Raw genomic sequence first — 17,707 nt, 5'->3', positions numbered from 1 at the left:
GCCTACAATTACACATGTTGTGAAATACATAGCTCCTAGGAAGAGAAACTCTTTTGCTTTTGGTGCTAGGCACGTTTTTCAGGTTCTGTATGTTCTTTTCCTGTATACTGTAGGTCACGATGGATTCATATTCAAATATCAGGAATTTTGTCCAAGTAATTGTCCATGTTATTTGTGAAAATCAAATCACATGAAACGGTCAAATGGACTTATTGATTGTAGGAGCTAATACTTTGTTTTATAATGCACCCAGTATAGATGTACATCATTCTGTATTGTAGCACAAACACCTTGGTAAAGCTGACCCCATCTGTCTGGGACCAGTATTGACAGACACAAACCAGGACCGATTTTACAGAAGCCAATTAACCAACCCATTTGTCTTTGAACTGTAGGATGAAACCCCCACAAACAGGAAAAAATACAAACTCCACGCAGATTGCGCCCCAGGAACTTATCACAGTTCATTCAGGTCTCGGTATTGATTCGCATTTTTCATCTTCAAAGTAGTTCAAATAGGGTACAAGACAAAACTCAATCACGGCGAACAAAGGATTTGCATCATTTTATTTCTATTTTGAGCTCCACGTTTTTTGGTTTTGTGCAACGTCCTTGCAAAACACTTTTGCACAGTTACAAATAACATTGTAGACATGTACAAAACAATCCACCAGCGTGGTGTACAATGGGACATATGGAAATGTTACCAAAACAGGCTAAAAAACACATACAGAGCAAAAACAGAAGTTTAATTCCTTATTCTTTTGATTAAATACTATTACAATATCAATACTATCTAATTATAAACATATTGGTCAAGTAACTCTTAACACATGGTTATAATTCAGTTCAGTCATGCACCTAATTCATATAACACACCCGTCTGGAGTTGAGCTAAAAGACCCAGGTCTGGTCTTAAAAGATACTATTTTTCTCTATTTTCTTGTTTTTTTTTTTAAAATGTAGCACCCTGCAAATTTGCTTTTTTTTCCCCCTGGCTCATGCATAGCCAATCTTCTGGCTTCAGGTTTAGCCTTCTGTCCGGTGTCAAATGTCCTCTAATCTCACGTCCATCTCGCTTTGCCAGCCCGAGTCCCGTCACGGCACGAATTTATCTACCAAAACCAAAACAGAGCTTTATTGTTCCTGCAGCCCCAACACGAGGGTGTGTTATAAACAGATTAGTGCACAGTAGTGAAATCCTACCCACTCTGATTTTGCCTGTTAGCACAGTGGGTGTGCTCATTTGCTCAAGGAGAATTAGTGCCTTTTTCTCCTTGATAGAGACTTCACTGAGCTGTTGCCTGAGAGACTAAAATTTATTTTTTCACATAGAGTCTTAATCCCTGGATATTGCAATCCAGGACAGGCTTCTTAATAAGACCCTAAATAATAAATAAAACACTAATAACCACTCTCATAAATTAACATAATGGCTGATAGTAAGGGGTTAAAAAGACAAAAATGAAGATACAAAAATCCTAGTGTATGTCTCATTGAAGTTAATTCTCTGTAAGGAAGGGTGATATAGATTCACATTGTAAAGTCTGGTTTAGATTTTGGGAAATCCTTTACGCAGATATTTCCAGCCACAAATGCTGACTGGCCCTCTATGTTCACAGACGGGAGAGACAATATGAGTCAGGAGTAAAACATCACTATTCCAGCAGCTGGATAGTTTTTAACAGAGATTACACAAGTTTTGCATTTTCAAAAATGTCTTTCTCTTGGAATACGGATGAATTTAAACCACCAGTTTTAGGGTTATACAGACATGTTATAAACACTGAGAGGCCTTGGGCTAGCACACAGTTTGAGTCTGGTCGAAAGTAGGACAGCAGCAGATTTCCATCCCCCCTTTGTTGTAAACATGAGGAGTGTAACCTTGACTTCTTCCGGCTCAGATGTAAAGCCAAGCAACAGTGTGTTGCCTAGAAGCTTTGGTTTCAGTACACATTGTCTGAGCACAGTCTGTTATGGAATGACAAGAGATATTATCCCTGTCCCATGCATGAGTGCTGTTCTTTCACTGAAAAGACATTTGCATCAAATATGTGGCCCACAAGAGTTTTCTTTTCCCTTTAATACCATCTTATTGATGGTAACGTACCTGCCTCTTCTGCAGGTAAATGAAAAATATATTATTTTTATTATAAGTATGATACATATGTTACAAGCATTCAAGAAATGACTTTCATTTCATGCAAAGAACATTTTTAATGTTGCTTTAATCTGAATGTCCTACTTTTTGTTCCCAGCATGTGTATACTTTTTATTTTCAAAAATAATAAAAATGGTGATAATAATTGTAAAGTTTTTTATAATAAGGGTGATGGAAAACTTCATTATCAGATTGATTAACTGAACATGAGCGTTAATGAAGTTCACTAACCAATAACTTCCTCTGATGAAATCTGATGCAGGTGTCTCATAAAATAAGAATTAGTGAACCCTTTTCTTCTTATTTCAGTGTCTATGCTAAACCACATCTCTTTTTACATCTGTGCAGTGTGTCACATTTATGACTGAATTTGTGGTAGGGGCCACTAGTCTTTCTATTGACTCAAAACCCCTAAAGGCCAAGTTATTAGCCTTGTGAGTGTTCAATGAGGATAGCAGGACTTTCCTATGGAAAAAATTAAAACATCTGTCTTTGCTCTAATAACAGATATGGCTTAGTAGTTCTAAAAAAAACCCACAAATTTAAAGAAGCATTATTTATGTCCCTCATCTCTCAGGCCCAGTCTTTAAATTCTTAAATATTTGTACCAAAATCCATGTAAAATGGCTGGGATATTTTTAATAGGGTGCTTTTTTATTACAACCACCACTTTTGAAGTACATAAACCCTTTTTTAATGCTTGTTTTAATCATCTAGTTGCAGTTTATAGTTCTCTCATGAGGTTTCTGTGAAAATAGGGGAAGAGATTAATTAAAAGCAGTCTCTAAGATTAATATATATAGGAATCCATTCTTCATCTTGTGAGTAAATTGAGTGTATACCGCAGCGCCTTCTAGTGGCTTTGCCAAGAAAATAAGACAATAGGCTGAGTATTACAGAACTTCATCCAAGAGGTGCAATAAGAATAATGACAAACTTAACTTGAAAAGTGGTCGGATGTTTCTCATGGTCACAGACAAACAAACCAAAGGATGAAAACAAAAAAACAAATTAATGTTCACATTTAGTTCATGAAATGTTTTCCTGAACACATTGGTTTTACTGACCTTTGAATTTCACCAGAGAAAATGTGGAATTTCCCTTTCTGTATTATTTGGTTGGTATGGAAGATAAGTTCCACAAAGACAGACAAGATGAGCATGGCGTTTTTTCCTTTCCTCATGAATGTTTACTGTTACTTAAATCAACTAAGTACTGTACATTTTTTTAAAATATTTTTTTATAAGTGCCCACAGTAACATGTCAGTATACCAAAGGACTTTACAAATGGGATATCTTTTACAACTAAGTAAAACTTCCAAATCAATATTGAACTCAATATTTAAAAAACCTTAAGTTTCATATATACTGGGTGATTGTGATATGATCATGCAATACCTCTTTGCAATCTATGAGATCCTAATTTAAACACTGCACTGTAAAAATTTTAATTGAACCAATTGTTTTAAACTCTTTTTTAAAAAAAGGATGAAAATATGGTGTCTTGACATGTGAAGCAGATGTAGTGAATATTTCGGACTTGGTACCATCACACAAGCACGAGATGCACATAAATAAAAAAAATCCTCCCTTAGACGAGGAGAACTGTTTAAATTCCAGTATTTTGTCACTGATTCAGGAAGTATAAATGACATGTTTAACAACTAATGAGCCAAAAGGACCGTTGTTCTCCAGTCCAGATTCCAGTCAGCTGCTTCCTGCAAGCTTATGAAGCCTTTCAGTGAAAGGGGTTCACCTGAGAGATGGTGCTCAGGATAAGGAGTTATGTACTGGCCTGTCTCGGTTCCTGACAGGTCATAATGCTTGAGAAGGTTTCAGTTCTCAGGAGCAGGAAGTGCACTGTCCAGTTCATCTCTTCTAATCCTGTCCCTATCCTAGGCTCTTAGTGCATAAAGGATTCAGACCTGCAACTTCCCGATAACACAACTCACTGTGCATTCCATAAAAACTGCTTAATCTGCTTTCTAGCTGAATACAAATGACAGGTGTGCATGGCCTGTTTTTGACTCTCCAATAGTTTTTAACATGCCCACTGAAGAGGAGGAGTGCCAGCACTCATGAACGGCTTTCCTGGTGGAGCGACTCTGAAGCCCTGAGCTTGGTCTTTTCTCCAGCCTTTGGCGTTTTGCTTGAAAAAGTCAAAGAAAAGGCTAACGGGTTGTCCTTGCTGTGACCTCAGCTCCTAACTTACTGCCGTTCGCCTTCACCCTGTGGGAAATGTTAGCTAGATTAGCTGCCTGACTAATAAACTAAACTACAAAAGCAAGTATTAATCAAGCCCAAATAATCCCTTTAGTTATTCCTATACATATAATGCCTTTTTCATATAGTATGCTTGAAAAAGTAAAAATGTTAATCACTCTACTTTTATGATGTGCATTTTCATCACCTAAAAAAAGGTTTGTTCACCTACTGTATGCTACGGTACATTGTGCAGCCTTGAAATGTCCTGCCGCAGAGATTAATAATGTAACATATACAGTACCAACACGAGCACAATTCCCTGTATACAAACACTGCTGATGGACAGCACTGTAGACAATGGCACTGTAGCCATTGGCTTCCTCCGTCCTGTACCTCTTCATTTCTTAACTCTAATGCAAATTAAGTCTGTGATTAGTTAAGTCAGTTAACCAGCCTCAAATATAAAATAGTATTTTTGGGCTATAGTATAAAAAATAATATAGAGAAAACAAAGAGGTCAGTAGGAGCTCAGTACTGTACATTTCACCTTAGGGTACATTGTACAAAGGAAGCCGAGGAACAGCGCTGGTTTTCTGTGCTGGTCTGTGCTGTGCGGGCAAGAGGGGAGGGGTGTAACTACAAAGGCCAGGGACAGAAGCAGTCTGGGTATGTAGGTCCTCTCCCGCCCAGCTGTAGCTTGGGGTATGGAGAGCCTCAGGGCAATGGGGCTCTGAGAGGGGAGGCAGTGTTCAGCAGGCTGGTGGACACAGGCAGGGTTAGTTATTCAGAATGCTCACAGGAGGAAACTCATTCTCATCATCCAGGCACACCGGGCCAGCGGCGAACTCATGCTCCGGGATCAGCTCTCCTTTCTTTGTGCCTCCATCCTCCGAGTAACCTGGGCAAGGAACACGGCTTAATCACCTGAGGCTAGGGGCAGGATTCAAGCAATTCCCCTCAGTCATTAATCATCACTTTACAATACATAAACCAGGCAAAACACTGAATACTCCCAGGGCTTTCTCTGTTTTTTTGTATAACTATATAACTAAGAAGTTTTCTTTACTCAGGTTAAGTGGAATAGAAACTCTTTATTCCCAGTTCAGTTCAGTTATTCTTGCATAAACATAGCTGCCTTTTCTACTTTATTCATTTAGTTTTTTTCCCCCTTTTAGAATTTTGAATTTGGAATCACCAATTATTTTTTTCATGTCTCTGCTAGGAGCTAGAACCCGCAATTGCACACAGGAAAGAATGAGGGAGAGTGGGTGGAGTCCATGAAGATGTCCACCTACCAACCACTTGTCTTTTAGCACAGCATAGGCAACACAGCCCTGCAAAGGTGCATCCACTGGAGAAGAGGCAATAAAAGCACCCCTACAGCATTGTGGGTACTGTGTTGCTGAGGGAGCCCAGTCTAATTCCACCCTACTCTCGGCAGGATCTAGCCAACTGTACAACACTGTTAGGTGAATCATGATCAAGCTAGTGACGTAACCCAGGCTCGAACCCATGACACCAGAGCACAGCCTGCAGTTAGAAAAGTGCCTTTACTGGCTGAATCACTTGCATGGCTCCTTAGATTTGTCTTTCTGATTGAATTTGTTGCAAATTGAAGTCTGTTGAAGTCTACTGCGGCCTGTTTCCAGATTTCTTTTTTCATTATAGTTGGAAGCACATCTACCCATGATCATAAAAATCAAAACTTTCTGAAGAATAAAAAACATTTGTTTGTCAACCGGTAGCTATGAACTGCCCTCCTGCTACTGCGTGTGGGGATGCAGGGGTCAAAGGTCAACGATCCCGGGCTTACCTGTGAGGGCTGTGGAGGAAGGCACTGCAGTGGGGATGGCGACAGTGGCAGCATAGGACTGGCAGGCTGGAGGTGCCACTCTGCTCTCAGACTCCTCAGACTCTGCCCAGTCCTGGTCTGAGCCAAGCAGCCTGGAGGGCAGACATTGATGAAACTGAGCTAAAGAAGCAACCAATGATAAGCAAAGAAGCTAGAACATAAGAGGGATAGATGCGTAGAGGAGCCATTTAAGGAAGTTTCGTCTCCTCTGTAAGCTTACAAGTATTCAGTTAGAAACATACATGAAAACAGAAACAAAAGGGGGCAATAGTTAACACATCTTTACACAGACTTGGAGGAAAAAACTGGAGGGTGAAGCTGCAGTTACTGATTTGTTCTTTCAAGGAAAGGATTTGTTAAATGACGAGTGAATAGCAAACTGGGGTTCAGGCTTGCTTTCCTGACCGCTTTCTTCAGTAACTTTTCTTGTTTTCCTTTATTCAAGTTCACCATGGTACAGTGCAGCAAAAACAGCTTAAATTGCAATAAAGCACTGTGGTGTAACACCAGTTTCAGGAAACCACAGTGCTGACATTAAAAGGCATGTTACAAGGGCAGTAGACTCGGGTAAACTGTGACAATGCTGTGGACTTCTTCACTCTGGCCATCATTTCCTGTGCGAGTTTTACCTGTGTTTCTTCACCAGCATGCACTCACCCCCGTCCTGGGGGTCTAGGTTGTAGATGTACAGGTGTCCGTCAGAGGAGGCAACCAACAGGCGTGGCAGCTTCTGGATCCTGAAAATCACAGAAAGACCTTTACAACCTTCAACCCAAGACAGGAAGCTGCCACCTTTAGGAACTGCTACATGGTCATTTAGAAAGAGCAGGTCAGGCTTTGACTGAAAGTAACACGTGTTGTGGAAAGCATTTGACCAAACCAGATTACATCGTCAGTTAAGTGAGCAGCAATGCCAAGTAATCAGAGGAACCAAAAAAAGGAAACCAACTAGTAGCAAACATTTCTCAAACGGGCATGACTTAAATGTTCCACAAGTTATGAAGAAATTTCCTCCAAAATGACTGATAAGATAAGGTCATAAGGCAGATAAGGCAGCAGCTTGCTGTGTGGTTCCAGATGAGAGTAGCAGGTTCTAATGTGGTGCACTTCGCTCCCATCTCATTAGAAAAGCCAGGATAGGCACGCTCAGGTCTGCCATTATTTCCTTGGGTGAAGGGACCCCTTGTTTCATGCAAAAATGAAAAAAATAGCAGATAGAAGGAGAAGCAAAGTGGGCACAGAACATGCGTTATGAGGCATTGTGTCCTGACCAGGCCCAGCCTTGCATAGCTTCTTGATTACGAGGTGGTAATGTAGCTGTTTAAAAACTATGCAACATGACACAGGTTGCATAGAGAGATCTATACTGTATATGTTACAGTATGATGACTACTAAGGAGCAGAGTTTGGCTGACACACTTCGGAACAGGTCACTGAAATTCACTAAACTGGACATGTGTGTGTATGTGGTAGTACAGTAAGGGTCAAGGTCACAACAGCCAACTGTCCTCTCGGCTGTTGGGAAGCAGCACAAAGAAAGCAGGGCAGGAAACGCCATCAAAAGGATTTGGGCCAGAGATGGAGGATAAATAGTGGGGTGCTTGATTGATGAGGTACAGGCACAGACATGGGCGCGTGGAGTTCTAGCTTGGATGAGGGGGGGTGACTCACGTGGCGAGGGCACAGACATTCTTCTGGCCAAAAATGTTGAGCCGCACAGTGGCAAAGGCGCGGTCTTGATTCATCATGTCGGACACCTGCGCCGGGAGGTAGTTGCTGGCCGCTGAGAACATCTTGCCCACGTAGGCAGACCAGGTGGGAGACTCTTCCTCGCAACTGAAATGACACGCGGCCAGTGACAGGGCAGGTCAGCGAGGAGAGAAGCAGCAAACCATGGAACAAGGGCACCTCACTCATAACAAGATAAGACGGGGTGCAAAAACGAGGTGGCCATTTGAACTACGGGGTCCATCTGATTTCTAGTAGAAGATTGGTCAGAGGATCTGTTTTTTTAAAGAAGCCAGAGTATCAGCTACAATTAGCTGACTGGGTAGCTTCTCATATGACTGAGACCTTCAAGCAAAAAAAAAACAATTTTTGTGTGGAGGAGATTTTTTTCTTTTACATTGTGCAAATGGTGTGCAGGTTTCAAAGAAACTCTGAAAGGTACCGTTCAGGGTTCTTTTTCATGCTAACTGATAATTATAGGATTGGATCAGCCACCCAGAGTTTGGGCTTGGGTTTGATGATCTCGACAGGCAAAGAGTTATTGCAAATATTGTATTTACAATAAACTGAGCAGGAAGAGGCAGTTTCCCGGGTTTTCCCAGAAAGAACTGTGCCAAGCCTACTCATTCCTGCCCCCTTGTGGCTATGAAACACACCATCTCCATGTCAACGCATATAAGCAACACTCCTAGTCTTATTCAAAATGATCTCTTGCACATAATTCTGATTTATTGTGCAGTAAAGGACACATTACCCTTGCTTGGATAAATAAAAACAAGCCAAGGCAGAGAGAGAGAAAAAATAGGGAAGTGTCTACCTGGGACTGTGCTGCTCCAGTTTGAAAATGTGCACGGTCTCAGTGTTGCTGGAAGCACACAGGAATTGGGCATCTGCGCTGAAGGATAGGGAGCTGATGTTCACGTACCTGCAGAAACAACTACTGATCAGCTGGGCTTCTCCTGCTTCTCTTTTATGTCATACTGGATCATAACAGTAAAGGACAACAGAGCCATGGGGACTCCTCTCCACCACCACCAATGTGTAGCCCCCTCCTGGATGATGAGATGGCAGCCAAAGTGCACCAGTATGCTCACCGCACACCAGCAATCAGTGGGGATGGAAACACAGAAATGAAGCCAATTCATAGATGGGGATTTTTAGGCGGCCATGATCGGTAATGGCTAGGGGAGAATTTAGTCAGGACGCTGGGGTAACACCTCTACACTTTTGCCTTAGGATTTTTAAAGACCACAGAGAGTCAGAACTTTAGTTTTACATCTCATCTGAAGGATGGCACCTTTTTTTACTGTATAGTGTCCCCTGTCACTATGCTGTTCCATTAGGACCCACAGGGGTGCAGGGCCCCACTAACACCTCTTCCAGCAGCAACCTTAGGTTTTCCCAGGAGGTCCCCCATCCAGGTACTGCCAAGGCTCACAGCTGCTGAGCTTCAGCGGGTTGCCAGTTGTGAGCTGCAGGCTGAAATAGCTTCTGAAGCTCAAAAGCTCAAAAATGTCTGCAGACAACAAACCACTAGAGCAGACTAAATAACAGATTTCCACATCCTACATCAATCCAAACAATGAAACACTCACCACGATTGTTTTTAACTCTGCAGTTTATATTGGCTGTTAGCCAAAGCGTTTCCCAGGGTATTTCTCGAAAACAGTAAGGGTTTTAACCCCGGCCAGTGCCCTGGCCAAATCCCCATTTATGAACTGGCTTCATCTGTTCTCGACCCAATGATAGCTGGTGTGTGGGGAGCGTACTGGTGCAGTATGACTGCCATCTCATCATCCAGGTGGGGCTACACATTGGTGGTGGTGGAGGGGTCTCCATTACCTGTAAAGCGCTTTCAGTGGAGTGACCAGAAAAGTTATATGTAAGTGTAAGAATTATTATTATTGTTATTATTGTAACCACATATAGAAGTCAATCTGCAGAGAGTGTGTCTAAACTAGTGTGTGTCCACCTTTTATCTCTTGTGCACTGACCTTTTCATCCCTCGACGGAACTCGAACAGCTTTTGTCCCTCGGGGATGGTGAAGACTCTGATCACAGTGCCCTGCGACAGCAACGCAGCAGTTACAACACGCTTCTTAACACGCTAACGATCCGCCACCAAGCACGCTGCTGCATACTGCTGGGGAGCACTTACTGACCGTGGGGTTTACGGAGGAGACAGGGTTTTAATGGGTGTGGGGGAATAGCTCATGAAGTCCCATATATCCCTCCTTCAATGTAAAGCAGTAGCAGCACTTTGCTTCTTAAATCAGGGTCAAAAGGAGAGAAGCCATTAGCCAAAGGCTCTCTGTTAAATCAAATCTCAGGGCCTGCAAATGCAAAAAAAAAAAGATGGGAGAAAGGCCTCAACAGGGTTGTGCTCCAGCGAGAAAGCAGAACAAGGCCGAAAGATTGAAGATGAGGAAGAACAGAGGAAAGGAAGGGGCAGGGGTCTCCCTTACCCTTTCTGAGGCACTGCCCAGCTTGGTGCCCGAGGAGTTGAAGGTCACAGCAGCGAGGGGACTATCATGGGCTGGAATCATGGTCACAGTGCTCTGTGGAGACAGATTGACAACCCCAGAGACCATCAGTACGCAGGTCCCACTGTCTTTGCACAGAATTACTCCATATATGGCTTTTTAACTGTGTCAAATCCTGAGTTCTGTTTGGATGATACTGTTGTTAGTTTTATGTTTTACAAGAGCAAGGCACTATGGCATTTGTCATGAATCTCGCAGCATATTGCAACGCAAACCTCCATGCTTAATTACCAAATTCAGCCGCTCTCCTTTAAACCATTTGCACAGTGCCAAGTCCATTTCCTTTTTCTACTATATCTGAAGGATTTTCCAGGAAAGCCTCAGCTGCACGGAATTTCTATACCCTAGTAAGCCACACTCACCAGGTTGTTGGCATCGTACACGATGATCTCTCCAATGGTGGAACTGCCAGGGTAAGCCAGGTAGGAGTTGGAATGGTTAGTGGAGAGAGCGCACAGACCTGGGGACACAAGAAGAGGGCTCTCACTGCCAGGAGGGGAGGGTATCACATCATGATGCGCATTTTTCCCAGGTGCACTCTGAAGCTGAAGCAGAGGGAGGCTTGGCCTGGTGCCCCCGAACTGGAGCCCCAGTGTCTATGTAGTGTATTAAATGTCACTGATGTCACTATAACAAGCTGAGCTGGGGGAGAAAGGGAGCAACTTTTTTTTTTCATTAACAGATAATTCTCACGTCCAAGTTGTCTCACTCTTAAACCAGGAGTGATTGATGTAATAAATGACCAAAAAGTAAGAGATTTTTTATTCCCAACCTTCTGACATACAACTTCAAAATACCAAGGTGCTACAGATTCGATAAAGGTGGCTTGACAATTAAGGTTTAATTCTTTGTAATGTGGTATTTGAATGCCTGTTTAATCTGAACCCTGGTAAGTGTTATGCTTCGAGCATGCTTGAGAATGTTTTTACTTGCTTCTCATGGTTTAGCGGTTGTGTTTGACATCATGACTTTCACAATGTCCAGCGGGGGCGTTCTGGCAAAGCTTGTTGGGATATTTGCTTACAACCAAGCAAGCGGCCTTCATGTTGTTTTCTGTTTGACCGTAGCAGTGCAGCATGGGTACAGTTACATACCTGTTGGATTGGGAGGAGTGTTGAGGAGGGTTTTCAGAAGCTTCATGTCCTTTATGTTGTGAATGTAAATGGATTCTTCCAGACAAACTATCAGCCTCTGTTACAAAAAGAACCCAAAATAAAGTGTTCAAGCACCCAACAATCTGAAACAATATAATAAAAGTAATGGGCTCTCTTAAGGAAAGTGTGCCTCAGGAGTAATTTAAAGAATGCTCGGATTTGCACGTCTGTGTCCCTCAAAGTGCCAGCTCTGCTGTGAGACCTGTGAGACCTGTGATATTTGGTTATTCAGAGAAAATGCCTGCTGTAAATGGCTACCTGGACCTGACAGACCTCTGGGGAGTATATACTACAGATGGGGCAGAGGTGTAATAAATTCCTGACAGAACAATAGATATCTTCCAGATTATTCAAGGCTGAAAAAAAAATTCAAACTTCCATTATTCGCATTTTCTTGTTCAAGTTCAGTTGGAGAAAAAATCCTGCTGGAGATGTGCAGTTATGGGTCATACCAGTTGTTCACAGGAAAGTGAAATATTGTGCACCATGTTCAGTCTAATTTTAATGGATTCCACAACAGGTCCAGACACAACTTTCCTCTTACTGACTTTGGAATAAGCAGGGAGATTGAGAGACGTGTCTAACCAAGACCTCATGTTCACAGTCTGCTACAGCAGTGAGCAGAGTTATATGCAATTCACAGTACTGCCAAAGTGCGCTGTTCATATTCTCAATCTTCACCAAAACAGATTCATAGCTTTTCTTTAAGATAACATAGAAATATTACCAAAAACCACTTGGCAGTGGCCACTAACTAAATCAGGAACCATAATAAATGCCATGATGTAATATGAATACTTGATCCGGAACAAGTGATAAGTCCAGGGTTTTTCTGAATAATATTCTGTTTTTAAGTTTAATGTCAAGTAACAGATTAGAAAATATAGATTTTTGAAAAAGCAGCCTTCAAACTAATAACTGACAAGCAGTTGGTTTCTCTCCCCACTGCAGACACAGTTGATGTAACTTGAGTGAGGTACTTAACCCCATTTGTCTTCTTAGGACCAGCAAAATTGTGGGTAACCCCTGCCTCCCACCCTTGAGGTAGTCATGTGATCTCTAGTGCACTTAACATGAATGAAACCAGGATGAGCTCTAGCCTAATGAGTCACTCTAGTATTTTACTTTTTTCTTTATTAAAATAAAGTGCACTTGCTGCTTTTAAGAGACTGTACTGCACTGCGTGTTTAAGTAAATGTATTTTTAATGCTACCAGGATTAGAAATAGTCTTAAATTAGGACAAAAATAAATTAGAAAACGTTTCTGCAGGTGGGTTGGACTGGGTAAAGGAAATGGTTCAGGGGGACTTCCTTACTTTCGAAAATGAAACTGTCGTTATTCTTGATCTGGATATTTGAATACCAGTACTAGGTAATGCAAGAGGTTTTACTTACATTTCTCTGTTAGTGTGTACAAGCTGTGCTGTGCAAAATAAACAGGCCCTAAGAGCTGAAGTTTTCTTCCATTTTGACTCAGTAGTTAAAGGTCTGGAACGGCTGCAGCGGTGAATTGCTAATCTTTTCCAGGCAATGAATCTACTTTATTGGAATCTGTTTCAGCTGCTTGTTTCAAATGATTCCATTTGTGGACTGAAGTTAAATCTGCTCTTAAGGGCTGGGCCATCTGTATTTCAGATAGTCAGGAGATTCATTTGAAAAAGGAACTGCAGGTCAATAAAGCTGTCATGTCAGCATGACAATTCAGTTGCATCAATGAGACAGAACTGAGTTAAATTTGGACATTTAAAGCAGTATAAGCTTGTCAATGCCTAGACTTTGGACATGGTAGAAACTGTTTAAGAATGAATGAAGCCCTTAAGAGGCCAGTGATGTCCCATATCTACTATTCACATTTGACACACAAGTAAGTAGTTGCATCTGATCATTCAAACAGACAGGCCATCATATGTAGGTAGCTTCAAATGTGAAAATAATTAACAGTAAAAACAGTAATCATTTTTGGAATTGGGTAGCTTTGCTTTTTGTTTAGGGAAGAAACATAAAATATCTTGTCTCCTAAAAAAAAGAAGCACAATCGCCATGTCTGGTGTGTGCCTCACCCATGGTAGAGCACCGAGACCAGCTAAGAGATGGCATGCTGCACAGAGTGACTCCGGACTCCGGAGATCCTACCTGCCGGTTCAGCCTCACAGCCAGGATGTTGTTGGAGTAGCTATAGTTGCAGATCTCTGTGCCTTTCTTGAAGTGATAGACGTTCATACGGCGAGGCATGGACAGGCTGACCACCACCACCAGACTGCTAGAGAAGAGGCGCTCCACAATGTAGACCTCAGGGGTTTCTGCTAAGCAGGGAGGCAACCGACAGGCCATCAGCCTCAAATACTGCATACCATCACCACATAGGCACGACCCACAGCTTCACACAATTCATTTTAAACAAACTTCAACTCTGGTTCGATACAGGCTACTGTACTGTCTGCATTAACAGTTTTAATTACTTCCATTTGCACAGTACTTTCATTTGTATAGTACTGTTAAAGCCTAAAGAATCCCCAAATGCTTCACACGTAGGAGTGATCCCACTGCTTCCACCAGTGAACTATGGCACCCATCTACTGTACTGTAGGTGATGTGCAGCAGCCATTACATGCCGGTAGTCCCACTACACAGCACTACTCAGGCAGAGAACTGAAAATTAATTTCACCAATTGAATTGGGGACGCCAATGAGGAGTTTAAGCAGGAAGTTAACCATCCCACCCTTTTTGAAGATTACCAGGAGATCTTTAATGATCAAGCACTCAGAAATAATTTTAAAGTGTCATCTGGGGAATAGTACCTCATACACCACAGTGGCTTCAGTCACTGCAATGGGGTAGTGATCTGGAAGTTCTAGCCCAGGGCACAAAGTACCACTTACTGCTCCACCTACACCACAACAGCAGCAACCTGATCTCCCATCCTAGTACTAAACAGAGCCAGCCTTGATTATCCTACCAGGTCTGACTACCAAGCAACAATGCTGTACATGACATAAACCCCACCGACCCAACCAGAAATGAAAGCAGGAACCAAAGGCACAAGTGGAAAACAATGTGCATTTAGGATTGAGGATGCAATAGTTCTTTACATGCAGAGCTGTTGAATCATCTATTCAACCATCCTGTGGAGGCCCATTTCCTCAGATCCTTCAGGAAATAGCTAGATGATATCCTCGAGTCAATCAGCTATGTATGTGAAATCAAAGGAGCCAGGCAGATCTTTCATATGTTCTTAATACAAATCTTGGTAGAATCTATAAGAGTTTACATTAGCGGTGCCCAACTTCGGGCCTTAAGGGCAGGTTTTTTAGGTTTTCAGCTTCTCAAGAACAAAGAAAGGCTTCAACTGTCCTGTTGAGGATAATAATGAGTAATTAAGTAATTAAGGACTCAGGTGGAAGTAAGATTGGAACCTTCTGGCCATCTAGCACTGGAATTGTGCACATCTGATTTATACATTTTTTTTTTCCACATAAATATTTATGAACATGAGTTGATAACATAAATGAATGTAAAACACATGCGGAACAATTCAGCACTCTCACACAAGTTAATTAGAAATGGAAGGCACAAGAAAACTGTCTTGCAAAGTAAGATGTACAACACAAGATCGACCTCTGAGCTCAGAGCAGCATGCCTTTGCTATAACGTAAAAGACACCCGCAGAGTGTACAACCCACAGCAATAAAAGCCACAGAAAAACAGATTTTCTAAAGAAAGTGCAACACGAATTAAGCCCACAAGAATCTCCCTCCACAGCCTGTTTCACACCTGCAGCCGAACCAAGAGGTGAGGGTGCATATTGTCACCAGCTAAACCAACAGCCCATCCACCATGAACAGCTTGGGCATAGTGTCTTAATGAAAAAGACTTCTGTTGATCTGACCTTGTCTCAGTTTTCTCGAGCTAAGGGCAGAAGGGAAAAGTAAAATAAAATGATTAGTTTGTGTTGTATCGATAATGAGCACATCACTGGTACAGCTGTGAACCTGCCGGCATCCAAAGAACAGAGGCTTTTCTGTGTTCTTATCATAACAGTGTTGTGAGTTAGAGGGTGTCTCTCTTCCAGTGGCAGAGCCACACTCCCTTGAGCAAGAACTCTGCAGCTGGGCCACATGTCACTTCGAAGGGGAGACCTCCTTCATCAACAGCTGCCATACTGCACACTGATGCTGCCTGCCACTTGAAGCCAGTGTGGAAATATGTAAAAAAAACGTGTGATTAACCTGATATCGAAGGGGAGGGAGGAAGGTTGCAACTTGTGAAAGAAGCAGAAGTACTTACTGCTTTCATGAATAAGGTCCAGACCATCCACGGCAGTAACAGAAAAGAGCTTGTAGCCATCCTTGGTCCCAACAGCCAGCGATCTAGATCAGAAGGGGTGCAAACAGTCAATGACCACTTCTCCAAGCCCTGAACTTCATAGCTATTGAATCCTTTCATGACTGGCTACTCCTATTTTTTATTACAGGAACCTCTTGTCTTTTCTTCTTAGATTCTCGATGTTCATGGTAAAAAAAACAGATCCAGAAGAAAATACAGTATTTTCTTTAAAGATCTTCTAAAACTCTGTCTTTGGCCATGTACGTGCTAGAGAAGTACTACTATTGAAACCACAGTGCCTACTGAAGCCAGCACAGCACTGAGATTCTCCCCTGCCTAGTTTTATCAACCTCAGGCAGAAGGGATCTCCTCAAAAAAGCATTTAATTTTTTGAGAAGCTAGTAACAACCCCACTGTTTCATATTATAAGCATTACAAAAATTTGCTATATTTAGATTTAGATCTTTAATGGAAACACTTCTTTTTTGTTGTTTTTTTGCCTCAGGTATCCCTCCTCCACCTCATTTCCTTCTTTGTAGTTCCCCCTTGGTTAACTCCTCACCCTGAAAGGGGATGTGCTTCCTCATCCTATAACCAGGAAGCTGCCCCTTAGTCAGGCAGGTCAAACCTAAACTTTTATACTTAAATACTCAATAATCATTCATAAATCACTGATTCCCCTGGTGAAGTTTACAATGTGCCTTGGAAAGGCAAAAAAAAAACCAATAGAAAATACACAAATGTTCCCATTCTCCTCAAAGATCTGATGTATGGACTATTGGGAAGGTGTGAAATCAGCCCACATCAGAACTTAAAAAGTTCTAGTGGGGTGTGAGGAAAAAAGCCCCATCAAGCCTCAGCAGAGAGGTTTGATTTCCCGTGCAGAGAATACGATTAGACTTCTATGATCAGTTAATATTTGGAAACGCATAACGTGACAAAACTCCCATGTACGGAAATCCCTGATCGAAGCGCAGTCGTGAGACCTGGCATGCATCTTATTTCAGAAACGCTGACAGACAAGCCTCGGGACGGTGTCGTACTGTAATACAGAGTAAACGAAACTGCATTTGCGTTGCTTCTAACTTTCAGACATCAATCTAACAACGCGGCAGTGCGTTAGGAATCCGAACTATTAATCCTTTAAAACAGGTTATGTAACAATAGTTTTCTTCAGGTTTATGCATTGAATCAGCCAATTCCCCTACAAGACATAGCAATAGATTTTGACCACTTAGCCATTATAGAATAATTTCACACTCGCGGTTATGTGTACTCTGTAATTAAATACAGAATTTTACTGTCTGTATTATGCAACTGCAGTCTAAACTAATGAGAATCAGCTGAGTCTGTGTCAGCACTAGCGAAATTGAGTCTTACGTGGTGTCTTGATTGAAGGAAGCGCAGATCAACCCCGCCACCCCGCCGGGACCTGCAGCCCCCTCTCCTGTCTCCATGCCGATTCCCAGCTCCCACCCTCCCTACCTCCGCCTCGGATCGGAGGCCTGGGATCGGTTCGGCTTTTTTTCAAAATCACTTCCAGTTGGAGATCCACCTATGACTAGCGATCTTACGTTACAGACCCTTGCTTTCTTCTCTTGTTTACTGGAGCCAGACAGATACGGTACGAGAACGCCCTTATTTTTGGTCTATATATTTTTTTTTATTTCAGAACTCCAGAAGCATAACTAGAAGAGGCGAAAATGAACTGCAGCAAAACAAAAACAGCTGACAGCTTGT

General features: G+C 42.1%; 1 protein-coding gene across 6 annotated transcripts in view; it reads right to left on the bottom strand.

Annotated features, from left to right (window-relative positions):
• wipi1 (WD repeat domain, phosphoinositide interacting 1) overlaps nucleotides 1-17,707 on the bottom strand; it is a 25,689-nt gene extending 7,982 nt beyond the window's left edge. The window contains exons 1-13 of one of the 6 annotated variants that reach the window (XR_001479420.2): nucleotides 17,348-17,707; nucleotides 15,929-16,011; nucleotides 13,777-13,946; nucleotides 11,584-11,680; nucleotides 10,852-10,949; nucleotides 10,412-10,504; nucleotides 9,941-10,011; nucleotides 8,764-8,871; nucleotides 7,890-8,054; nucleotides 6,848-6,955; nucleotides 6,180-6,310; nucleotides 3,104-5,264; nucleotides 551-1,115 (exon numbers count right to left, since the gene is read on the bottom strand). Coding sequence is in view for 5 of the 6 variants with exons in the window: in XM_015356114.2 (XP_015211600.1) it covers nucleotides 1,065-1,115; nucleotides 5,164-5,264; nucleotides 6,180-6,310; nucleotides 6,848-6,955; nucleotides 7,890-8,054; nucleotides 8,764-8,871; nucleotides 9,941-10,011; nucleotides 10,412-10,504; nucleotides 10,852-10,949; nucleotides 11,584-11,680; nucleotides 13,777-13,946; nucleotides 15,929-16,011; nucleotides 17,348-17,424 (1,353 nt within the window). In the remaining variant the exon portion in view is untranslated. Of the gene's footprint in view, nucleotides 1-550; nucleotides 5,265-6,179; nucleotides 6,311-6,847; nucleotides 6,956-7,889; nucleotides 8,055-8,763; nucleotides 8,872-9,940; nucleotides 10,012-10,411; nucleotides 10,505-10,851; nucleotides 10,950-11,583; nucleotides 11,681-13,776; nucleotides 13,947-15,928; nucleotides 16,012-17,347 lie in introns of those variants that run through there. The other 5 variants (XM_015356115.2, XM_015356114.2, XM_069194519.1 and 2 more) reach the window with 5 other exon arrangements.

This window comes from Lepisosteus oculatus, chromosome 9, assembly GCF_040954835.1.
Source record: "Lepisosteus oculatus isolate fLepOcu1 chromosome 9, fLepOcu1.hap2, whole genome shotgun sequence".
NCBI classification, from domain to species: Eukaryota; Metazoa; Chordata; class Actinopteri; order Semionotiformes; family Lepisosteidae; genus Lepisosteus; species Lepisosteus oculatus.
This window is presented reverse-complemented; position numbering and strand designations above follow the sequence as displayed.